The sequence below is a fragment of the Amia ocellicauda genome, chromosome 18 (assembly GCF_036373705.1).
Source record: "Amia ocellicauda isolate fAmiCal2 chromosome 18, fAmiCal2.hap1, whole genome shotgun sequence".
NCBI lineage: Eukaryota > Metazoa > Chordata > Actinopteri > Amiiformes > Amiidae > Amia > Amia ocellicauda.
Genome location: NC_089867.1, coordinates 14,065,427 through 14,084,362, shown reverse-complemented (window position 1 = coordinate 14,084,362; position 18,936 = coordinate 14,065,427). Strand labels below are relative to the sequence as shown.

Genomic DNA, 18,936 nt, shown 5'->3' with positions numbered 1-18,936 from the left:
ATTAATCCCTAATCAACTGAGAAAATGGGATTTGTTTTATCACAAAGGAATCTTTCACTTTTCCCCTTCTGAGCCGGAGCCCATCAGACTGCGATTCAGGGCTATCATCTGCAATCAACAGAGAGCAACAGATAACTTTTTCTTCTTGCTTGACTTTGACAGAGCATGTCTCCAGGCAACAAGCTTAACTCTTCAATGAAAGCAAACTGTAGTGAACAAAATGCTCTTATGACAAACAGAAAAAATACATATATTATTGGCTGAAAATCTTATTTGCACTCATCCTGACTTTTGGGAAAATCTATAAACATCATGATAGAGAAACAAAAAATTACTTGTTTACTATAATGGGTTGTTAAAGTGGAGAGAAACAGTATTAGAGTGAACAAATAGCATTAACTTAATTTTACCATAAAGAAGTTCCTGGTTTATAGCCTACAAAGAATATTCTGTTACAGAAAGCTACAGTTGTCAGGTCTTCTGTTCTGAGAAAACAGTTCAGAGGTTTCCTATACAACAATGCTACTCTATTGGCAGTGTTTTAAATCTCTTATGAGTCAGGACTAAACAAATATATTAGGTTTTATGATTGTGAATGTCTCCGAATTACATTTTCTATGACCTTTCCAAATGTTTCCCAGAACAACGTAATTCTTTAAATGTTTGTTTAGAGTTCAGGACGCTCTATAAAGAGAAAATGAAATAAAGCAGAGAAGCTGACAAAAAGATACATTAATCACATTCGATTTCAAAAGAGAGGACTTCTATAAAGAGCAAAGAAGGGGTTTGATGCGAGTGTGGGAGGTTTGCGTTTACTAAACTATGCAGGAGAAATGCAAATAAAATAACACTAAATATGCAAATGCTCATCTCTCCTGTGGGCTGCTGCTGCTTCTGAAAAAAACGAAAACGTGTGGGTGTCCACCCGAGTTTGCGGACCGTTCCGTCTACACATAGACTATTTGTTTTCATTATGTTAATGCGGGTTTCTGCTTTTGGGACACAGCATCTGTTTTTGAAGGAAGTCTTTCACTTTAGACGAATGGGGGGGATTTTGCTGGATTGGAGTGATTTTACTATGAGGATTGTAATGTAAGTTTCTGTGCATCTCCTGAAAAGTTCCCATAAGATCTACTTTCAACCATAACCAAAATTACAAAAGCAATCATTTACAGAAAAAAATATGGAATCTTGTTGGAGAGTCAGAAAAACATCTATATTACATGTTCAGCCCATGAACAGCAGCCTGCCCTTTACTGGTGCAGGACCCAAGGCAGGCCATAATTCCCAGTTTGGCCTAAGGCTTACAGTGATCCGGACTTGATTCGGGAGTCTAACTAGATAATTCGCTGAAAATTCTGTAAAGCATTTCGATATTGTTTCCGGCTCTGGAATAAGAAGGGATCTTACTTGACACCATACTACCATGCCATAATTAATATGTGTTTTGGTTATAGCAACAGAAATGGTGAATCTGGAATCTAAGTAGTCCCCTCAGATGCACACCACATCTGTCATTAATGTACAGTCAACACTTCTCACAATGACTGTAAGTGTTCTTTAATGAAAGATGCCATAGCACTGCATAATAAATACATAACTAAAAAGAAAGAAAAAACTGCAATCTATAACTGAAAGAAAAACATTTGCTGCAGTAAACAACACCTTTTTCCCTCACTCTTTACAACTACTCTGCACGCACAGCATTTCCTGACGAGAGCTGCATCATCTCTTACATCAGAGGCTGGGAGTCAGGCATAAGAAAGCGCCTTATGACCTAAATTCAAACCCCCTGAAGAAAACCTCCGTAAAGGATTGCAAAAGCCCGGCAACTTCACAGAAGGGTCTGAAAAAGCAGTTGCAATCCACTGTACAGCACAGCCCTGAGGGAGATCAAAAACTGCTTTTAATAAGTGCTAAATGCTTTGGGCACAAAGTTTCTCTAATGTTTCGAGTCCCATGCTGCTCTAAATCAATCTGGCCACTGTATTTGCTCTGATAAACTGCACACAATTGCAGCACTAATACGCATGCAGTGTTTTCCTGGTGGTATTCTAATGTACACACCCGGCATTGCCTTTCAATAAAAAAAAATGTGCTATATCAGTTTCTAGGAAATGGCAGGAGACACCATGGGAAAAAAAACAAACAAACGATGCCATCAGCTGAGCATCAGTCGTTGCTGTGAGAAATTCACATTAGCATGCTGCATTAATGATAGATGAATCAGTTTGGTAGAAAGAAGGAGAAAATGTGTGTACTGGTAACAGAGGGGCATCTTTCTGTAAAAGCAGATGACTGCACATACCACATGGAGGTGACGTTATATGGTCAGAAAGCACTTACTGATGACAACAACACTTTATGGATTTAATCACTGGCTCACTCTCAAGTTGTACACAAGAAGGCCACCGTCAAATGACTATGATGACCTGGCAAAGCAGACCGTGTTTTTTTTGTCTTTGACACATGGAACTGATAGAACAAGGCTATAGGAAGTAATTTGGTTAATTTGGTTTTTTTGTATGTAGTTGCATTAAAACTGGGAAAGCTTGAACTGCCCTAAATGTTTATTTCAGCGCACCCCCTACAGAGAGATAATGGCCACCCAGCTCCGAACTGCTCCTGTCGCTGTCTTGTCTACTGGAGGCGTGGGTGACACAATTCTAGGTCATGGAGCCCAAATCCACCAAACTGACTGTGTTTGAGCGCTTCATTTTCCTTGTGCATTCAGCCCAGCAACGAAGCTACATTATACAATCCTAGAAGAAGAAGGTCAAATGAACCTTCGCTTTACTTTGTTGCCTGAGCTAATTATTGAACTGATCTTCAGAAAGAGAGGGGAGGGTGGTGTATAAAACGCTTGGAAAATTAAACATTACATTTCATTTTATTAGCCTCTTCATTTCTAGATACAGGGGACAGAAATTGTTTTCCTCTTTCTGGGGACACGTTGACAAGCATTCAGACAATTATGAATACATTGGATAGAATTCTATACAGTGGGAAAAAAGTTACAAAGAAATAAACAGTTTGAGATATTGTTTGGGATAATAGACGAATACATTAGGCTTCCTCATCTTATAATCCTATATTTAGTAATTTCACATCCAAATACAAATTGTTGGTTCACATTCTCTTTAACGATGGAAATCAGGTCTGGTCACTGCTGTGCATGGTGTGTGAGTGGCAGAGGGTGTTGGCTGTGGGTGCGCTTTCTGTGCTGCAGCTGCACTAACCAGCTGGAGGTATAAGAGCACGGCCACAAAATTACACAGCCAAACAGTGACAGAGGGCACTTAATGCTCGTGAAACCAATCTTGCTTGACTCCCAGAAATACAGAACTGGTAGAGGTGGTGGTGGTGGTGGTGGTGGTGGTTGAAGGCGAGAGAGTGGGCCCCAAATAACAGCAAAATAAATTGACTTTAATGACAGAGGACCCCCCAAACTGTCCTTGGTGTAGCTCCCGAATGACATACATATATTACCGATTGGGGGCCTGACGTGACAGGACCTGCAGCAACCCCACGGCTCAGAGACATTACAGGGGGCTCCCCCACCCTTGCCACACACCACCCCACAACCATTCGTTGAAATGAAGCATGGATACAACACATGGGTACAGCTTGCAGGGTTTAATTTAAAGGTGTGTCCAAAACCCCAAGAGTGGCCCTCCTAGCCTCTTAGTCCTGGTGCTTGAGTATCTGCATCAGACGAAGGCTTTGAAGTAAAATGATTTGGGAAAACGGTAAGAAGCAGATTCAAGACCATTTTCTAAACTTCCTTGTGCTCAGTCCTTCACATGAGATGCAAAAACAAGGACCTACTGAAGCAAAAAGGCAGCAACAACAAGTTTCTCATCTCTGTAAATCACTTTGAATTGAAGCATCACTTTCATTATAATTTAATCTTAATTCAATTTACAATGTGGGAACATCCTTAACCAGACCTGTCTGCCCAGATGCAGAAATGTCCCTTTTTGTGGTCCATTACCCTTACTGGAGTTTCACAAAAATGATACTAAAAGGAAAGTGCTTGTTTCCACTATATAAGAATAATATGAAAGTGTCCTGTATCATTTCTGTCTAGCAAACACATTTTTCAGGTCTTAAATAGTCTGCAGAAAAAGGAAAGTTGAGCACATTCTTTGAAGACTAAACAATACGTGGGGGCATTGGAGTTACTATACATTCATCTCCAACATCTGTTCCAGGCTGAGGCTGAAACTGGGTCACTGTACCTCCCTTCTCCCTCCTCCACACTGGGCTGAGGGCTTCAGGAGGGAGTCTAAGGCATCTGCAGTCCCAGCCTGGGATAACAATGGTTCAATTTCACAACACACTAAAATGCACCCTTTAAGTGGCTGTACTCTTTACTAATTTTAGTTTCCAGAAGGCAATATATTAATGCTCGTCTCTCTGGAAAGATAAAGAATGTATCTGATCATCCTGCAAATGACTCTTAAAGTAAGACAGATTAGCTGGGGGAGAGATGTTCAAAACCCCTAACTACTGCCCCCACTCCAAACCAAGAACAATGGACGAGAAGGATTGAAGGATTCAACTCCCAACTCCCTATTTTGTTTGTTTTGTAATAATCCTTTTTTCCGAATCCACAGAAGTTCATTGCAGCTCTGAGTCGTCCGTTCCAAGCCTGAATAAAAGCTTGATAATGCAGATCCTGTGTTTTAAATTGCAAATAAGAACTGTGTCATTTCCATGTTGACTGGAATGCTGTCACCACCATGGATGTGCAATAACCGAATGCTAAAAAGCAAAAGAATAATTTACAAAATTAAAGTTTCCACCAGACAGCCACAGGCGCAACTGCAGAATTGAATTCATCATCTCGTTATCTCATTATTGTGATTTTTCCGTTCATCAGCAGACACCGTGTAGCAAATCACTGCACAACGCGGTGCATTTAGCTCTGTGCTTTCTGCTGCACTTTCTGGCTGGAGACAATTAAGTGCCTGCTCAAACCAAAGGTGACCTACATTCTGCGCTCACACTAGGTCTGGCAGTAACTGTGCAAGAAGAGATGGATTGTGCCAGTTGAACACTGCACTCAATTACTCTCCCCAGCATTCCTCAGCCTCCATCAGACATGCTTTCTTTCTCTGTGAAGCAGCCTAAATAAATTCTACAACACACAATGTCTTTGTACATTATCTCATTTCGGTTTTATCTTCCAAGCTCCAGTGTTTTCCAGGATGCTTTCCTTTTATTAATTACACTGAAGAGCAAATCCAGCTCTTAGACAATCTGAACTCGGGCATCCCCAAAGCCTTGCACAGAACCAGCCCCAGCACTTGACCATTTAAGTCCTGGGGCTGGTTCTTATTCATTATATCTCGCCACCAAGGAAAGCTGTTCATCAGGCCTGACACGGTGCTTCGATGTTCACCTCTCTCGTTTTCTACCTCTCTTAAAACCCCGACACAATCGATGGCCCTGTGCTTCATGCTGCACAAGTCTAGCTAGCCTCATCTGCATCAGGATGGAAAAAGCCAAGTTTAAGTGCCAAGCATGTTGTCTCAACATGTACTGTTGACTAAAAGGGTGAAAAGTAGATCAAGCAGATATGGGGGCTACCAGGCTTTCACTGGATGTGAAAAATAGCAAAGTACAGGGTTCAGAATACCAGGCCAGATTAACTGCTCCATCGCAAATGTCCTTTAAACAGATGGGAAAGGCAGTTCTTTAAGCAAGGCTGAGTCAGTGTGAGGAGGCCACGCTTTGGTGTTGCGCTTGATTAATTAAGCAGATCATCCAGAAGCCAGAATGCCTAGGGTCGCACAAACAGCTTGAAACCCTCAGCAGGCGATTTAAACAAACAAACAAATAAACAAACAAACAAGCAAACTAATATCATGACAACACATGAAAATAATACTCCCCCCCATTGTATCTGCAATGTCTTGAAAAGCCTTACGTGGAATCTACCAACATTTTCAAGGAGGGGGGTGGATTCACATGTTGTCTGTATGCGTGTAAAACTAGCAACGGCAGCTCAGCCTATTCCTGCTTCCAACAGTCAGATCCTGTTTCTTGGAGGCATATCTGCACACAATCCTGTAAAGCTAAATCTGAAAGCTGCCTTCGTAGCTAGGTGACTCAAGACAGAGAGCATTCACTTTTAAAACACTAACTGAACCTGTTTGTTTCAGTATCAGTAAAACTGGAGAGAAAGGAAAAATATAGCATAAAGTCTATGGCATATTTTATGCAAGTACCATATAAATATATGGAAAATTAAAATATAACCCTGTCCACCTCCAAAACACGTTCCCTTAGTGGAGATCTTTAACTAACAAGAGGGGACAGTCCCAAGTCTCGATGGCCAGAGAAAGACAGCAAAATACCAAAGCAAAGCCAATTATAATTCACCACCGCACTCTCCCTGAGGTAAAACTCAAGCCCTGCTGTACTTCGGAGATTGTTTGTTTGGGTATGAATACAAATAAAAAAATAAAAACAATTTCCATTTATTCCTGACATCAAACTACAATCAGGTATGACATTCACATACATCCAGTGAGTTACAATAAAAATGCATTATAAATAAATAGCCTGCTTGCTTTCATTGAACATTCATAACTAGGCTATATTTCTAATACATATTTTTTGCATTTTGCAGCCACTGGATGTTGAGTGACAAGAGGTCACTTTCAATACTTAACATAAGTAAATAAATACAAAGTTTGCCTCAAGGAAATACATTTTGTCTAGCAGCGATTTAAATTTGACTTCTAAAATAGGAAATACATGAACAATGCTTAACTTTGGCGTTAAACGGCTGTCATGTTTGACCTTTTCATCCACAGATTAGCTGCAGGGTGACAAACTTGCTTCAGCATCAAGGCAAAAAAAAAATGCTTTTGGTTTGTTTTTTCAATCTTTAAAGAAAGGATGATTCAATGAAATCCAACAGGTTTTTATTTCCTTTATGAAGCAATCACACAGAGTTCTTTCAAACCCCAATTCAGACATTTGAGCTTTGTTCCTTGCAAAATTGTATGTTTATGGACACGTAGTCAGAAGAGGATTACATTTACTGCACAAACTCACACATTTACTTTTCAATGTTGGTGAAGAAAAAATAAAATTCACTGTAGCTGTTCAGGATATTATCAGATCTTCCCTTACAACATGACCAAAAATGCGCATTGCAGATAAAACAAATACACTTTTTTAAATTTTGAAATAATTTTCAATATTAACATTCCTTTTTCTTATCAAATTATATTGACAACTAACCCAGTGCTCAGGAAAATTACACTAAATCGGTCCCCTCTAGGCTGCAAGCTAAAAAACCTCTTTGGTCTGTGTTGAAACGTAGGCCTGGTCCAACTCAAAACCTTAACCCAACAGCCACAATTCACTGGCCATCAGACTTACTGTCAGCACCTCAGCCATTAGCTACACATGAACTCCTGCTACACTAGGATAACAGTCAGCTGTACACAACCCCATCAGAAGATCTTTTCAACACACTATATTACTGAACTCTCTTTTCACAGAGAAGAATTATAATTAATCCTGCTGAATGTTTGAAAGCAAACCAGAATTATATTTAGAGGGAAGTAACTTTACTTCTTACCCCAGCACCCAAAACCGTCCCTTCCCAGCATTCAACTAAACATCCAGAGAGAACTAACAGAAATAACTTAAGCCCTTACATAATTGATAAGAACATAAGTATGCTGATGAACACAAGCCGCTGGATTCATACCACTGATCCAATCAGACGCAGCTTCAAGAAACGGTCCTGTTATGAAGGCAGTTTCTTAAACATCTAGGCTCCTTCAAACAGCTGATCCAACTGGGATATGAGTGAAACAATAGGCAAACTCTGCAAAAAGACATTGCGCAAATAAGAAAATCACAGCAAAAGAAAACCTGGAAAAGCTACATGTTCTCCAACAATCGCATGGCAATTCCTTCCGAGGGGATAACAGAGTAACAAACACTCCACATTATCAAAGGACTCTTGGGCGCGACCCTCCCAGAAAGGTACAGAAATATTTCCTGCCCTAAATGACTCATAAAAATAATAAGTCACTATAAATCCACAACCCGTGCTTCCCAAGTCATGGCTGTGCAGAAAACAGAGAATCTGTTCTTGGTTTGTTCTACCAAAGCAAATAAAGGAATAGTCTAGGATTGACTGAATGTAGTGCTTGTTAAGGACTGCCAAAACACAAGACACTGTACTAATCTGCAGTTATTGACTGTTACAGAAACTGCCAAATCAAGTATGACTTACAGGAAAAACAAAAAATATGTAGCCTACCCAGTAATAATAATAATAGAAAAGTACAGGTCGATATATTAAAGCGCTTGTGCAATTCCACCAGAGGTGCTAATAAGAAGACATTTATGCTTCTGTTCCGAAATCGAACCCACTCAGATGGAAACAATTAATGCAGCGGGATGCCCTGTCACTGGTTAGGGAACTGCGTGGTTTCTGTACGGGTTGGCAATGCCTTCCTGTGCTGGCACCATACATGATTCGCATGTGATGATGACAGGGCTGCCCCCTTCAGTGACCCCCCTCGGTTTCTCATCACTTCTGTGCAACAGTGCTCAGCCCTCATGTGTTCCTGCTCATTCCCTCCCCTGGTGGCTGCTGACACGGAGCTCCCATCAGACTTTAATCTGACATTCGGAGTCACTGCAGCCAGCCAGCCAAGCTGATGTATTAAGTTTGCCTTGCAACCGACAAAAAGAGCCCCTCTCTTGACACAAGCAGGTTTAAAAATAGTATAAGACAAAGCACAGACAACCCCCGACACACTCCCCGCATTTCAACAAGATCGTATAAATCAAAACAAAGGCCAAATAGTGTGAAGTGTAAGTTCAGACTGAGGAATTTGGAAACACATGGTTTTGAAATATATTTTTGAGATACACCATAACCAAGTAGGACAGCTTGTTTTTTTTGTCTAAATAATCACGATCAGAACAACACCCAGATGATGGACTGCCAACAACTTCAATATTCTTTACACAAAAACTTAACAGGGTTTTAAGATGGTAAGGTATTTCCCATCTTTCCTAGTCAATATTTGAATTAGATTAGGGATTCATTTACATTTCAACTCAGTACATTGCAGATACAAGTAACAATTATGTTTAAAGGACAAGTCGAAGTGGAACAATTTCCATTCTCAGCGTGCCCCAGCAGTCAAATGGCTTAGGCCATATTTATATTAGAAAAGAACACAGTGTATACTACAAACAAATAAACTAAATAATTTGTGTGCTGCTGTTTATCAGTATTAAATCTGGAAAAATAATAATGTTTCAAAAATGAGTGTAAACCAAGCCATTACATCAAGATTTCAAAAACATCTGACAAAAAAACAGCTTCATGCCTATTTTATTTACTAACTTTTTACATCTCAATAACAATGCATGAAGTAACCTTTTAGCTATCCTACGTAAAGACCCTTCAACATGAAATAAATGTGTCACAGGAAATGTTTCTTGCTCTTTGAAAAATAATTAGTCACACTTTATCTGTTACCACCCTTCTCCTTTCCAAACAGCCTTATGACTCTTTCAAGGTCACAATTTGTTGAACTAAATCAAGTGCAGTTGTCTTTTATACAGAAATAAACAGCCTTTTTTGGGGGGGTGTACAATTACAGCGTGTCACCCTGATTTCCCTCTGTTATTAAAATCCTTTGGGGTGTGCGGAACCCAGTCAGAACAGTGACCGAAATAATCCCTCGATGTATAATTTGCCAAGACTGCTAATTTGCAATGAGACTTGTAAACAAAGATTGTCTGATAATAATACGGTACCAAAAGCGGCTTTACAGTGGCAACTTGCTTTCAAACATTTGACACCTGCAGTTATGTTATACTTGTCTTCATATTAAAGCCTTTAAAGCTTCTGAAGCCCATCAACTCACAAGGTTTCCAGTCTGAGCCACGTCAAATTGCAATACAATGGCTTAGTGTGGGGGATCTTATAAACTGTCATTAAGAGTCTGGGGATCTGGAAATGAAGGACGTTTTTACAGCTGCTCCCCCAGAGGAAAGAAGTGGTGTCTTCTATGCAGGTTTCCCATAATGCACCACAGAAACCCCTTCAGACACATACAGTGAGGGCAGGCTGAGATCACCCAAGCTGAGTTCAACTCTTGAGGACAAATTGCTGGGACCTGCTCTGCTAACTGGGGTTTTAAAGTGTTACCATCAGAATCTACCTAATTAGTGTGTGTGGCTCGTCAGCTGTAGCAGAGAGCTACAAGGATATTCAGACTGAAGCGATAAAAAACACAAACACACACTCACTCACACATACAAATTATTAAATTATGTAAAAATAATGTTGTTTCATTTAGTGCGCTACAACCAGATGTTGTTGTGTACAATTTTCTCCCCAAGCGCTGCCATGAAGTTAAGAAAATGTTACAGCAAAACGATTCAATCCATCACACATTTAAGAAAGCAAAAGAAAAACATTTTGATCACCCCCCCGCCCCCAACGCAGACTGCACCGCCTGATGAAGAGACTGTTCCTTATCAGAGTGTGGGAGGGGGAGGTGTTGACTGGCTAAACAGTAAATGTGTTCTTTCCTGGCATGATCCGTGCTGTATTTACATACTGTGGCAATACCTTGAACTAGCTCCACACTGGCCAAGGGTTTAATTATTAAATAAATTCACGGCCCTTTTTGTTTCAGTGCTTGTGAGGTGCTTTGAAGAATGTGGCTTTGAAAACCTCAGCCAGAGCCTGCAAATCAAATCAGCCAGCTAATGAACACGAAATAGCAATCTGTCCACAACAGCCATGAGTTTAACATTAGACATATTGTATGTTATTAAAAAAAAAAAAAAAAAAAACGTATATAAAACAGAAAGGAGTTTCAGGCTAAATCTTAACAGTTTACAACATTCATTGCCAAGCTGACAAATGGATTCTGTGTACTTACTGCTGTGTTTTGTACACATTTGCTCCGGCCTTAAAGGGGCAGTGTAAGCATACATAACCGGCACTGGGTCGTTATATAATTTTGTTTATTTCACTTATTGCATACTTTCTCATTTCTTGTGCACAGTTAGGCTATTTCTTTTACCTTAAAAACATTATTAATCCAGCTGCAGTAGTTTTCCCACAGTTTGTTCAGGGAAAGGTACCCAGAGTGGATATTGTGTGTCACACAAAACTAAAAAGGTTCAGCAAGTAGGTCTGAGACACATTTGGGAGCGTTCTGTGTCCCTGAATTTCTGGTGCAAACTCGTTGCTTCTTTTGCAAGAGTGGCACATAATTATGCTGTATTCTGAGTGGCTATTATAGAGTTGTTTCCCAGAGACAGAAAATGTTATTGGGAAATGCTGGTCAACCTCCAAGGTATTCAGCTCCCCCACACACACACTATTTTGTACGGTGCAAGCCGCGGGTTCATTATAAAAATGGCACTGTTCTTGCTGTGCCTCTTACTCTTGTACAGCACTTCAGCGTCTGTTTCTCTGCTACTTCACTGACAGCATTCAGTGACAGCAGATCTATCAGGACTTTGAGCCTGTGTTCCAGCGATTGGCTTCCCCGCTTCACTTCCTCTCAAAAGTTAGTTCCAGCTCTGTTCAACACAATTATTCTTCCTGCCCGTAAGACTGGTAAATGTGTTTCGGAAGCAGTGGATTTGCAATGGGGTTGTCTGTCAGCAGAGCAAACAGCCTCCTTTAAAGTCAGGCTCCTCATAGCCACTGCTTTCTTAATAACCTACAAGAATAGCATAATAATTTACTTTATTGACTTTCATTTCAGGTCTGAAGCAGGTGATAACAATAACAATATTGATACTAAATCATTCAACTATACATATCTATCAATGATACCTGTTTAGAGTTTGTTGAAAATGTTTATTCAGCCCAGAGAGAGGAAACTAAAGATCAATTTCTCTGTCAGTGCACCGATTTCTATGCAGTGGCTGTCAAAGGTTTCCACACACCCGTCAACCACGTTTTACAGATGTTTCTTTGGCTGACTCAGTGCTCTGCTCTGAAAGTATGCATGTTATAAATGAGTACCGTTAAATTAACCATTTTTATTAAATGCAGTATGTGAACAAATGACAGCTGTGAAGGCACTTAAGTACAAGCCCAATTCACTCCTAATTCTGTTTATGAAATGGTCACACTTGAACGCCTTTCTAATTTTCAAATTTGATGTCCAGATTAAGGTTTGCATGAACTATTATTAAAGTATATCACTTGTTTTTGTTAATCCATGTCTATGCAGCTGTTACATAGCACAAATAAACACACACACCAAGTCTCTAGCTGCTACACAGAAACCATGAAGAACAACTTGCTGAACATTTAGCTAGCTTGTCAGTGAGGACAGCCTGTTTTCATTCTGATGTGTCTAAACACAATTGTCAGCAAGTATAGCAATAGCCCGTCGTCTTGTTTATACTGTGCAGCCAAAGCAAGCATTGATATCCCTTAAGACATATCTCTAAAGGACAAAGGTGGAGAAGAAGAGGGTGATTGAGAAACAGCAACACCCCACAAGGGAAGCACACTGTGTTGGCAATCGGTGAGGCTGTCTCTTATTTTGAATCCATGATCCGTCCTGCTGAAATGCTCAGTTTCCAGAGTATATGTGCAGCAGTGGGACGAGCCTGCTTTATGGCTGCTCACAAACAACAATACAAGTTCAGAGCCAGGAGAGGAGAGGTCTCCTGTCCTCAGACATGCTGGTGTAAGTATCCGGACATTGCTGCCGGAGTGCACCGAAATGCACTGTGTCAATATTGACGTTGCCACAATGTTACTCAGTCTCTCTCTCTCTCTCTCTCTCCTGCACACACCTCATATTGAACTGGGAGTAGCAACATCTACACAACAAGCTTTGCTACTTTCTTCTCTCTCTCTCTCTCTCTCTCACAGACACACACTACCTCGCAGGTCTTGTCCACCCTTCAGTGTAGCAGCGTGCTGTTTTACCTGAAACATCCAGATTCCCGGAGTTTGATCTTGTCCTGAAACGGGCCTCCCCCTGCCCCCCAGTTCTGTGTATCCGATCGGTTCAGACCCAAACAAAGACAGGTGTCGGTGAGGACAGGAGGACCAGGAAGCGTGTGCCGTGCTCTGCCCCCTTTGCTCCTTCTCTCGCTACTCCCGATCTCCGCCTCGCCTCCGGATTCCCGACGGCACCCGAGCGCCGATTCCCGATGGCGCCCGAGCAGCCGAGCGCCTGATCGGCAATCTTCGGCTGCGGTCGGAAATCTGGCAGCGATTCCAGCCTGGGAGAAAGGAGTTGGCTTGTGGATGTCGGCTGCTCCCTAGTGTGGTTATGGTCTCAGCTGCTGTAGCTGTCCAGATTACACTCCGATCAAAGGTGGCTAGTGTCACTGAAGAAAGGCGTTATGTGTGCCTGTCGTTCAAAGTTGTTCCCATTGCATTTGTTCATGTATACATTTATATTGTGCTATTGTGTGGCTGAAAACATTAGAAAGTGACCATTATCAGCAATATGTTATTTTTAGGCTATGTTTCAGTGTGTTTTCTTTTCACATACCCCTCATCTATATTCTTATTGACTTTAAAATATGCATTTCCTCTTATCCTAAAGATAGAACACTGATACATGGTTCGTGTGCCTATAAGGTTCACCAACGTATAGGCTATATAGATCATCATCATCATCATCATCACGGACTCCCTCTAGTGGCAATAGTGTCACCTTCCCCCGCTGTTATGGTTCCATACAATTCATGAGATATAAGGCTCTAGTCTGAAACCCACCTCAGATAGTCCTGCTGGTCACAGATAGCTTCTATAAACACCAAGTAGACTTTTCCATGCTTTTACAAACTGTTTGAGGGAACCCTGCTACATGAGAGCAATGCACCGCTATATTGGCAGAGCAATTCTCTGGTCCTTCATTGTAATCCTTATCACTGCCATCAACACAGTTCAGGAGCACTTCAAAACATTGAGAATATATGGTGACAATTATCAGAGTTGGCTCAATTGGGTATTGACCACTAAATTAGGCAAACAGGGCATTAGAGGTGTATTGAAAGCCACCAGAGTCAGTTAATAGGCTGAGATCAACCACTGGGAATACATCTTGTTACAATCTGAACTGTTATTTATATAGAAGTTTGAGTTTCATAACACAAATTACAAGTCTTTTTCCTGGTAAATCTATCTAGTGTACTCTGTGACTCATTTTCACTTGTGTAATTGTGCAACGGATTTTGCTCATAATGGTGTGAGTGACATGAGACTGTTCCTCTGAGCTCGTATTGTACGCAAATATTGCATCACCAAGGTAATTATAGTCTCTTATATTTATCTTCCTGTTTTATTATATATATATATATATACACTCACCTAAAGGATTATTAGGAACACCTGTTCAATTTCTCATTAATGCAATTATCTAACCAACCAATCACATGGCAGTTGCTTCAATGCATTTAGGGGTGTGGTCCTGGTCAAGACAATCTCCTGAACTCCAAACTGAATGTCTGAATGGGAAAGAAAGGTGATTTAAGCAATTTTGAGCGTGGCATGGTTGTTGGTGCCAGACGGGCCGGTCTGAGTATTTCACAATCTGCTCAGTTACTTGGGATTTTCACGCACAACCATTTCTAGGGTTTACAAAGAATGGTGTTAAAAGGGAAAAACATCCAGTATGCGGCAGTCCTGTGGGCGAAAATGCCTTGTTGATGCTACAGGTCAGAGGAGAATGGGCCGACTGATTCAAGCTGATAGAAGAGCAACTTTGACTGAAATAACCACTCGTTACAACCGAGGTATGCAGCAAAGCATTTGTGAAGCCACAACACGTACAACCTTGAGGCGGATGGGCTACAACAGCAGAAGACCCCACCGGGTACCACTCATCTCCACTACAAATAGGAAAAAGAGGCTACAATTTGCACAAGCTCACCAACATTGGACAGTTGAAGACTGGAAAAATGTTGCCTGGTCTGATGAGTCTCGATTTCTGTTGAGACATTCAGATGGTAGAGTCAGAATTTGGCGTAAACAGAATGAGAACATGGATCCATCATGCCTTGTTACCACTGTGCAGGCTGGTGGTGGTGGTGTAATGGTGTGGGGGATGTTTTCTTGGCACACTTTAGGCCCCTTAGTGCCAATTGGGCATCGTTTAAATGCCACGGCCTACCTGAGCATTGTTTCTGACCATGTCCGTCCCTTTATGACCACCATGTACCCATCCTCTGATGGCTACTTCCAGCAGGATAATGCACCATGTCACAAAGGTGGAATCATTTCAAATTGGTTTCTTGAACATGACAATGAGTTCACTGTACTAAACTGGCCCCCACAGTCACCAGATCTCAACCCAATAGAGCATCTTTGGGATGTGGTGGAACGGGAGCTTCGTGCCCTGGATGTGCATCCCACAAATCTCCATCAACTGCAAGATGCTATCCTATCAATATGGGCCAACATTTCTAAAGAATGCTTTCAGCACCTTGTTGAATCAATGCCACGTAGAATTAAGGCAGTTCTGAAGGCGAAAGGGGGTCAAACACAGTATTAGTATGGTGTTCCTAATAATCCTTTAGGTGAGTGTATATATATATATATATATATATATATATATATATATATATATATATATATATATGTGTGTGAAATAAATAGGAATATATACATAGATACAGCATCACAGTCGAAGAATAAAAAAACGTGCTTTGATTAATAAGTTCATTAGTTATTATTATTATTATTATTATTATTATTATTATTATTATTAGTAGTAGTAGTAGTAGTAGTAGTAGTAGTAGTATGATGTAATTTAAATTATGATTAACAATGAACATTAACAATCTGATATCAGGCCACACATCTCCTTCATTATTCACCACTTTAATGGTCTCCAGCTGTGGTTGAGTGTGGAGAACTGAACACAGCACAGAAGCAAACAAACTCACCCTCCTGTTCCAGTGAGGAGACTTGTTGCAGTACAGCTTGGCCCTCCACCATGGCCCCCTGCTTCATATTGTAATCCTCCGCATGTTCACCATCCACAACGTAGGGCAAAATGTAGGCGACTGGGATGAGAAAACAGAGATGCTCCGCAGCGACCGTCTCTGTCTGATCTTGTTTTCTCTTTTTTTTTCCCCCATTTTTTTTTTGTCATGGTTCAACGTAAGCTGCTCGGTGTATAACCTGAGGAACAGGTCTTTGCACATTTCAAAAGAACACGTTGGTCAATTAAAAGCACCCTCCCTGCCTGCTGTGCTGGAGTGCAAACCCTTTTATCATCACTGAAGCAGCTGTAGCATCGCTGTACAGCACTACGGAGGAATAGCCAGCCAATAACAATGACACAAGTTGTATATCTTGTTGATTTCTTTTAAAATATACAGTGTGGAAACAGCTGTGATCTGCAAAGGGGTTTTGCTGGTGCACTTAGACTGGGCTGGAGTAGAGGTGTCACACTCTAGGTAGCTACAGTGTCTTCTGGTTTCTTTTTTCTGAGTTCTGAATGATATTTCTGAATTCTACCAAGACTTAAAGGGACCAACAGGCAGTGCTGGAGTCCAGGCACCAGTGGAGTAAATGGTGTAAGTCCAATTATTCTTCCACTGTGGTGTGGCTGTACTTCCTAGCAATGAGAATTGTCTTTAAATGGATATACTATACTATACTATCTGCCATATGTGAAAGTGAACCCAGATAAGAACCAGCTGTTGGGGTCAATGTTGGTCTTCTCTTGGGTTCTCCATTATTTTACATCTGGGTTGTCATTTAGACCTGACTCCATTTTAATTTTTATGAGTCAAAGCAGTATACACCGATCAGCCATAACATTATGACCACTGACAGGTGAACTGAATAACACTGATAATCTCGTTATCATGGCACCTGTCATTGGGTGGGATATATTAGGCAGCAAGTGAACATTTTGTCCTCAAAGTTGATGTGTTAGAAGCAGGAAAAATGGGCAAGCATAAGGATCTGAGCGACTTTGACAAGGGCCAAATTGTGATGGCTAGACGACTGGGTCAGAGCATCTCCAAAACTGCAGCTCTTGTGGGGTGTTCCCGGTCTGCAGTGGTCAGTACCGATCAAAAGTGGTGCAAGGGCGGCCAAGGCTCACTGATGCACGTGGGGAGCGAACGCTGGCCCATGTGGTCCGATCTAACAGACGAGCTACTGTAGCTCAGATTTCTGAAAAAGTTCATGCTGGTTCTGATAGAAAGGTGTCAGAACACACAGTGCATCGCAGTTTGTTGCGTATGGGGCTGCGTAGCCACAGACCAGTCAGGGTGCCCATGCTGACCCCTGTCCACTGCCGAAAGCGCCTACAATGGGCATGTGAGCATCAGAACTGGACCACGGAGCAATGGAGGAAGGTGGCCTGGTCTGATGAATCACGAGTTCAAGGTGTTGACTTGGCCTCCAAATTTCCCAGATCTCAATCCAATCGAGCATCTGTGGGATGTGCTGGACAAAGAAGTCCGATCCATGGAGGCCCCACCTCACAACTTACAGGACTTAAAGGATCTGCTGCTAACGTCTTGGTGCCAGATACCACAGCACACCTTCAGAGGTCTAGTGGAGTCCATGCCTCGACGGGTCAGGGCTGTTTTGGCGGCAAAAGGGGGACCTACACAATATTAGGCAGGTGGTCATAATGTTATGGCTGATTGGTGTATGTCTATCACTTGATTACGTACTATTAAAATCAACTTGGTCATATTCTCTACATTTCATAAGCTTGGATTGTGAATCCTGAAAAGCCTTGAGAACTAGAAAGCAGCAGTAACTTGTGGTTTTCTTTCCACTCAGACACTTCATTAACTCATTGAATTAATGGGTAATAATTCTCAAGCAGTTAACCATTTAAAGAGACCTATTAAACCAACTGAGGGGCAATCCTAGAGCAGTATAATTCTGCACCACAGTTCTGGACTCCTGCAATCACAATGAGACCAGCAATGACAGTAACTCTGCAATGTTTCACTCACTCATCCTTACATCATTAGCCCCTGGGGGTTACGAAATGCACACTGCATTATCACTGGATGATTTATCTCCTCTAACTTGTAAGAAAAACACTTTCCTGACACATGCTTTTGGAATTATTGGGCACATTTGTAGGAGTGGATGAATGGGGGTTGAAACAGATCCTCCAGTGCACGGCTATGGGTCTCCTGAAGGTTAGGCAATGTTCTTTCTTAAAAGTCATATGAGTGTTATTCACTTAACGAGAGAGGAACTGGCAAGTGTGTCAGAGCTGATAATTTTTACTCAACACAGCACATGACATTTTCATTATCTTTATTTGGGAAACAAGGTATCAACCTCCATTCCCTGCCTTCTGGCTTCAACTAAACTGTAAAAACCTGCATAAACTGATATATGTTTCCTAATTTAATCACATTTTACCATGAAATAAGTATAAATATACAATAATCTGCCAACAAACAGCTTTGTTCTTCAGGCTTATAGCGATAGGCGATTTTTTCTTTACACCAGCTGTTTGATTATGTATTAGTGATGAAAGACCAGATTGTGTTTCAGGTTTTAAAAAGACAGAGGCGTCTGAATCACTGAACTCCAACTGTATTTTGCTTAAGCTCACCATCGCTAAGAGACTAATTTAAGTGATAATAAATAAGTAAGCAATAGGTTTTAAATGTCTAAAAAATACTAACAAACAAAGCTTTCTTCTCTTTCTCTTATTAAAGTGACAGCTGTATCAGACGGGTCATTTTGCTATTTGCTAGGTTATTTAGCACCACGACAGCAGACAACGAACACAGCCCTGAATGACATCGAATGCAGCTGTGAAATGGTTTAAACAGGACTCGAGGAGCTGCTCCATCACACCACCTTGAGGACAGTTTTCAGGCTCACTCTGTGTATTATGAATAGTTTAATAATAATAATAATAATAATAATAATAATAATAATAA

General features: G+C 41.0%; 1 protein-coding gene across 2 annotated transcripts in view; it reads right to left on the bottom strand.

Moving 5' to 3' along the window:
• Nucleotides 1-16,112, bottom strand: part of ptpn3 (protein tyrosine phosphatase non-receptor type 3) — an 83,139-nt gene extending 67,027 nt beyond the window's left edge. The window contains exon 1 of one of the 2 annotated variants that reach the window (XM_066691568.1): nucleotides 15,943-16,112. In XM_066691568.1, the coding sequence (XP_066547665.1) occupies nucleotides 15,943-16,009 (67 nt within the window). In that variant the 5' untranslated portion in view covers nucleotides 16,010-16,112. Of the gene's footprint in view, nucleotides 1-12,970; nucleotides 13,345-15,942 lie in introns of those variants that run through there. The other variant, XM_066691569.1, reaches the window with a different exon arrangement.
• Between the last annotated feature and the right edge of the window lie 2,824 nt (nucleotides 16,113-18,936).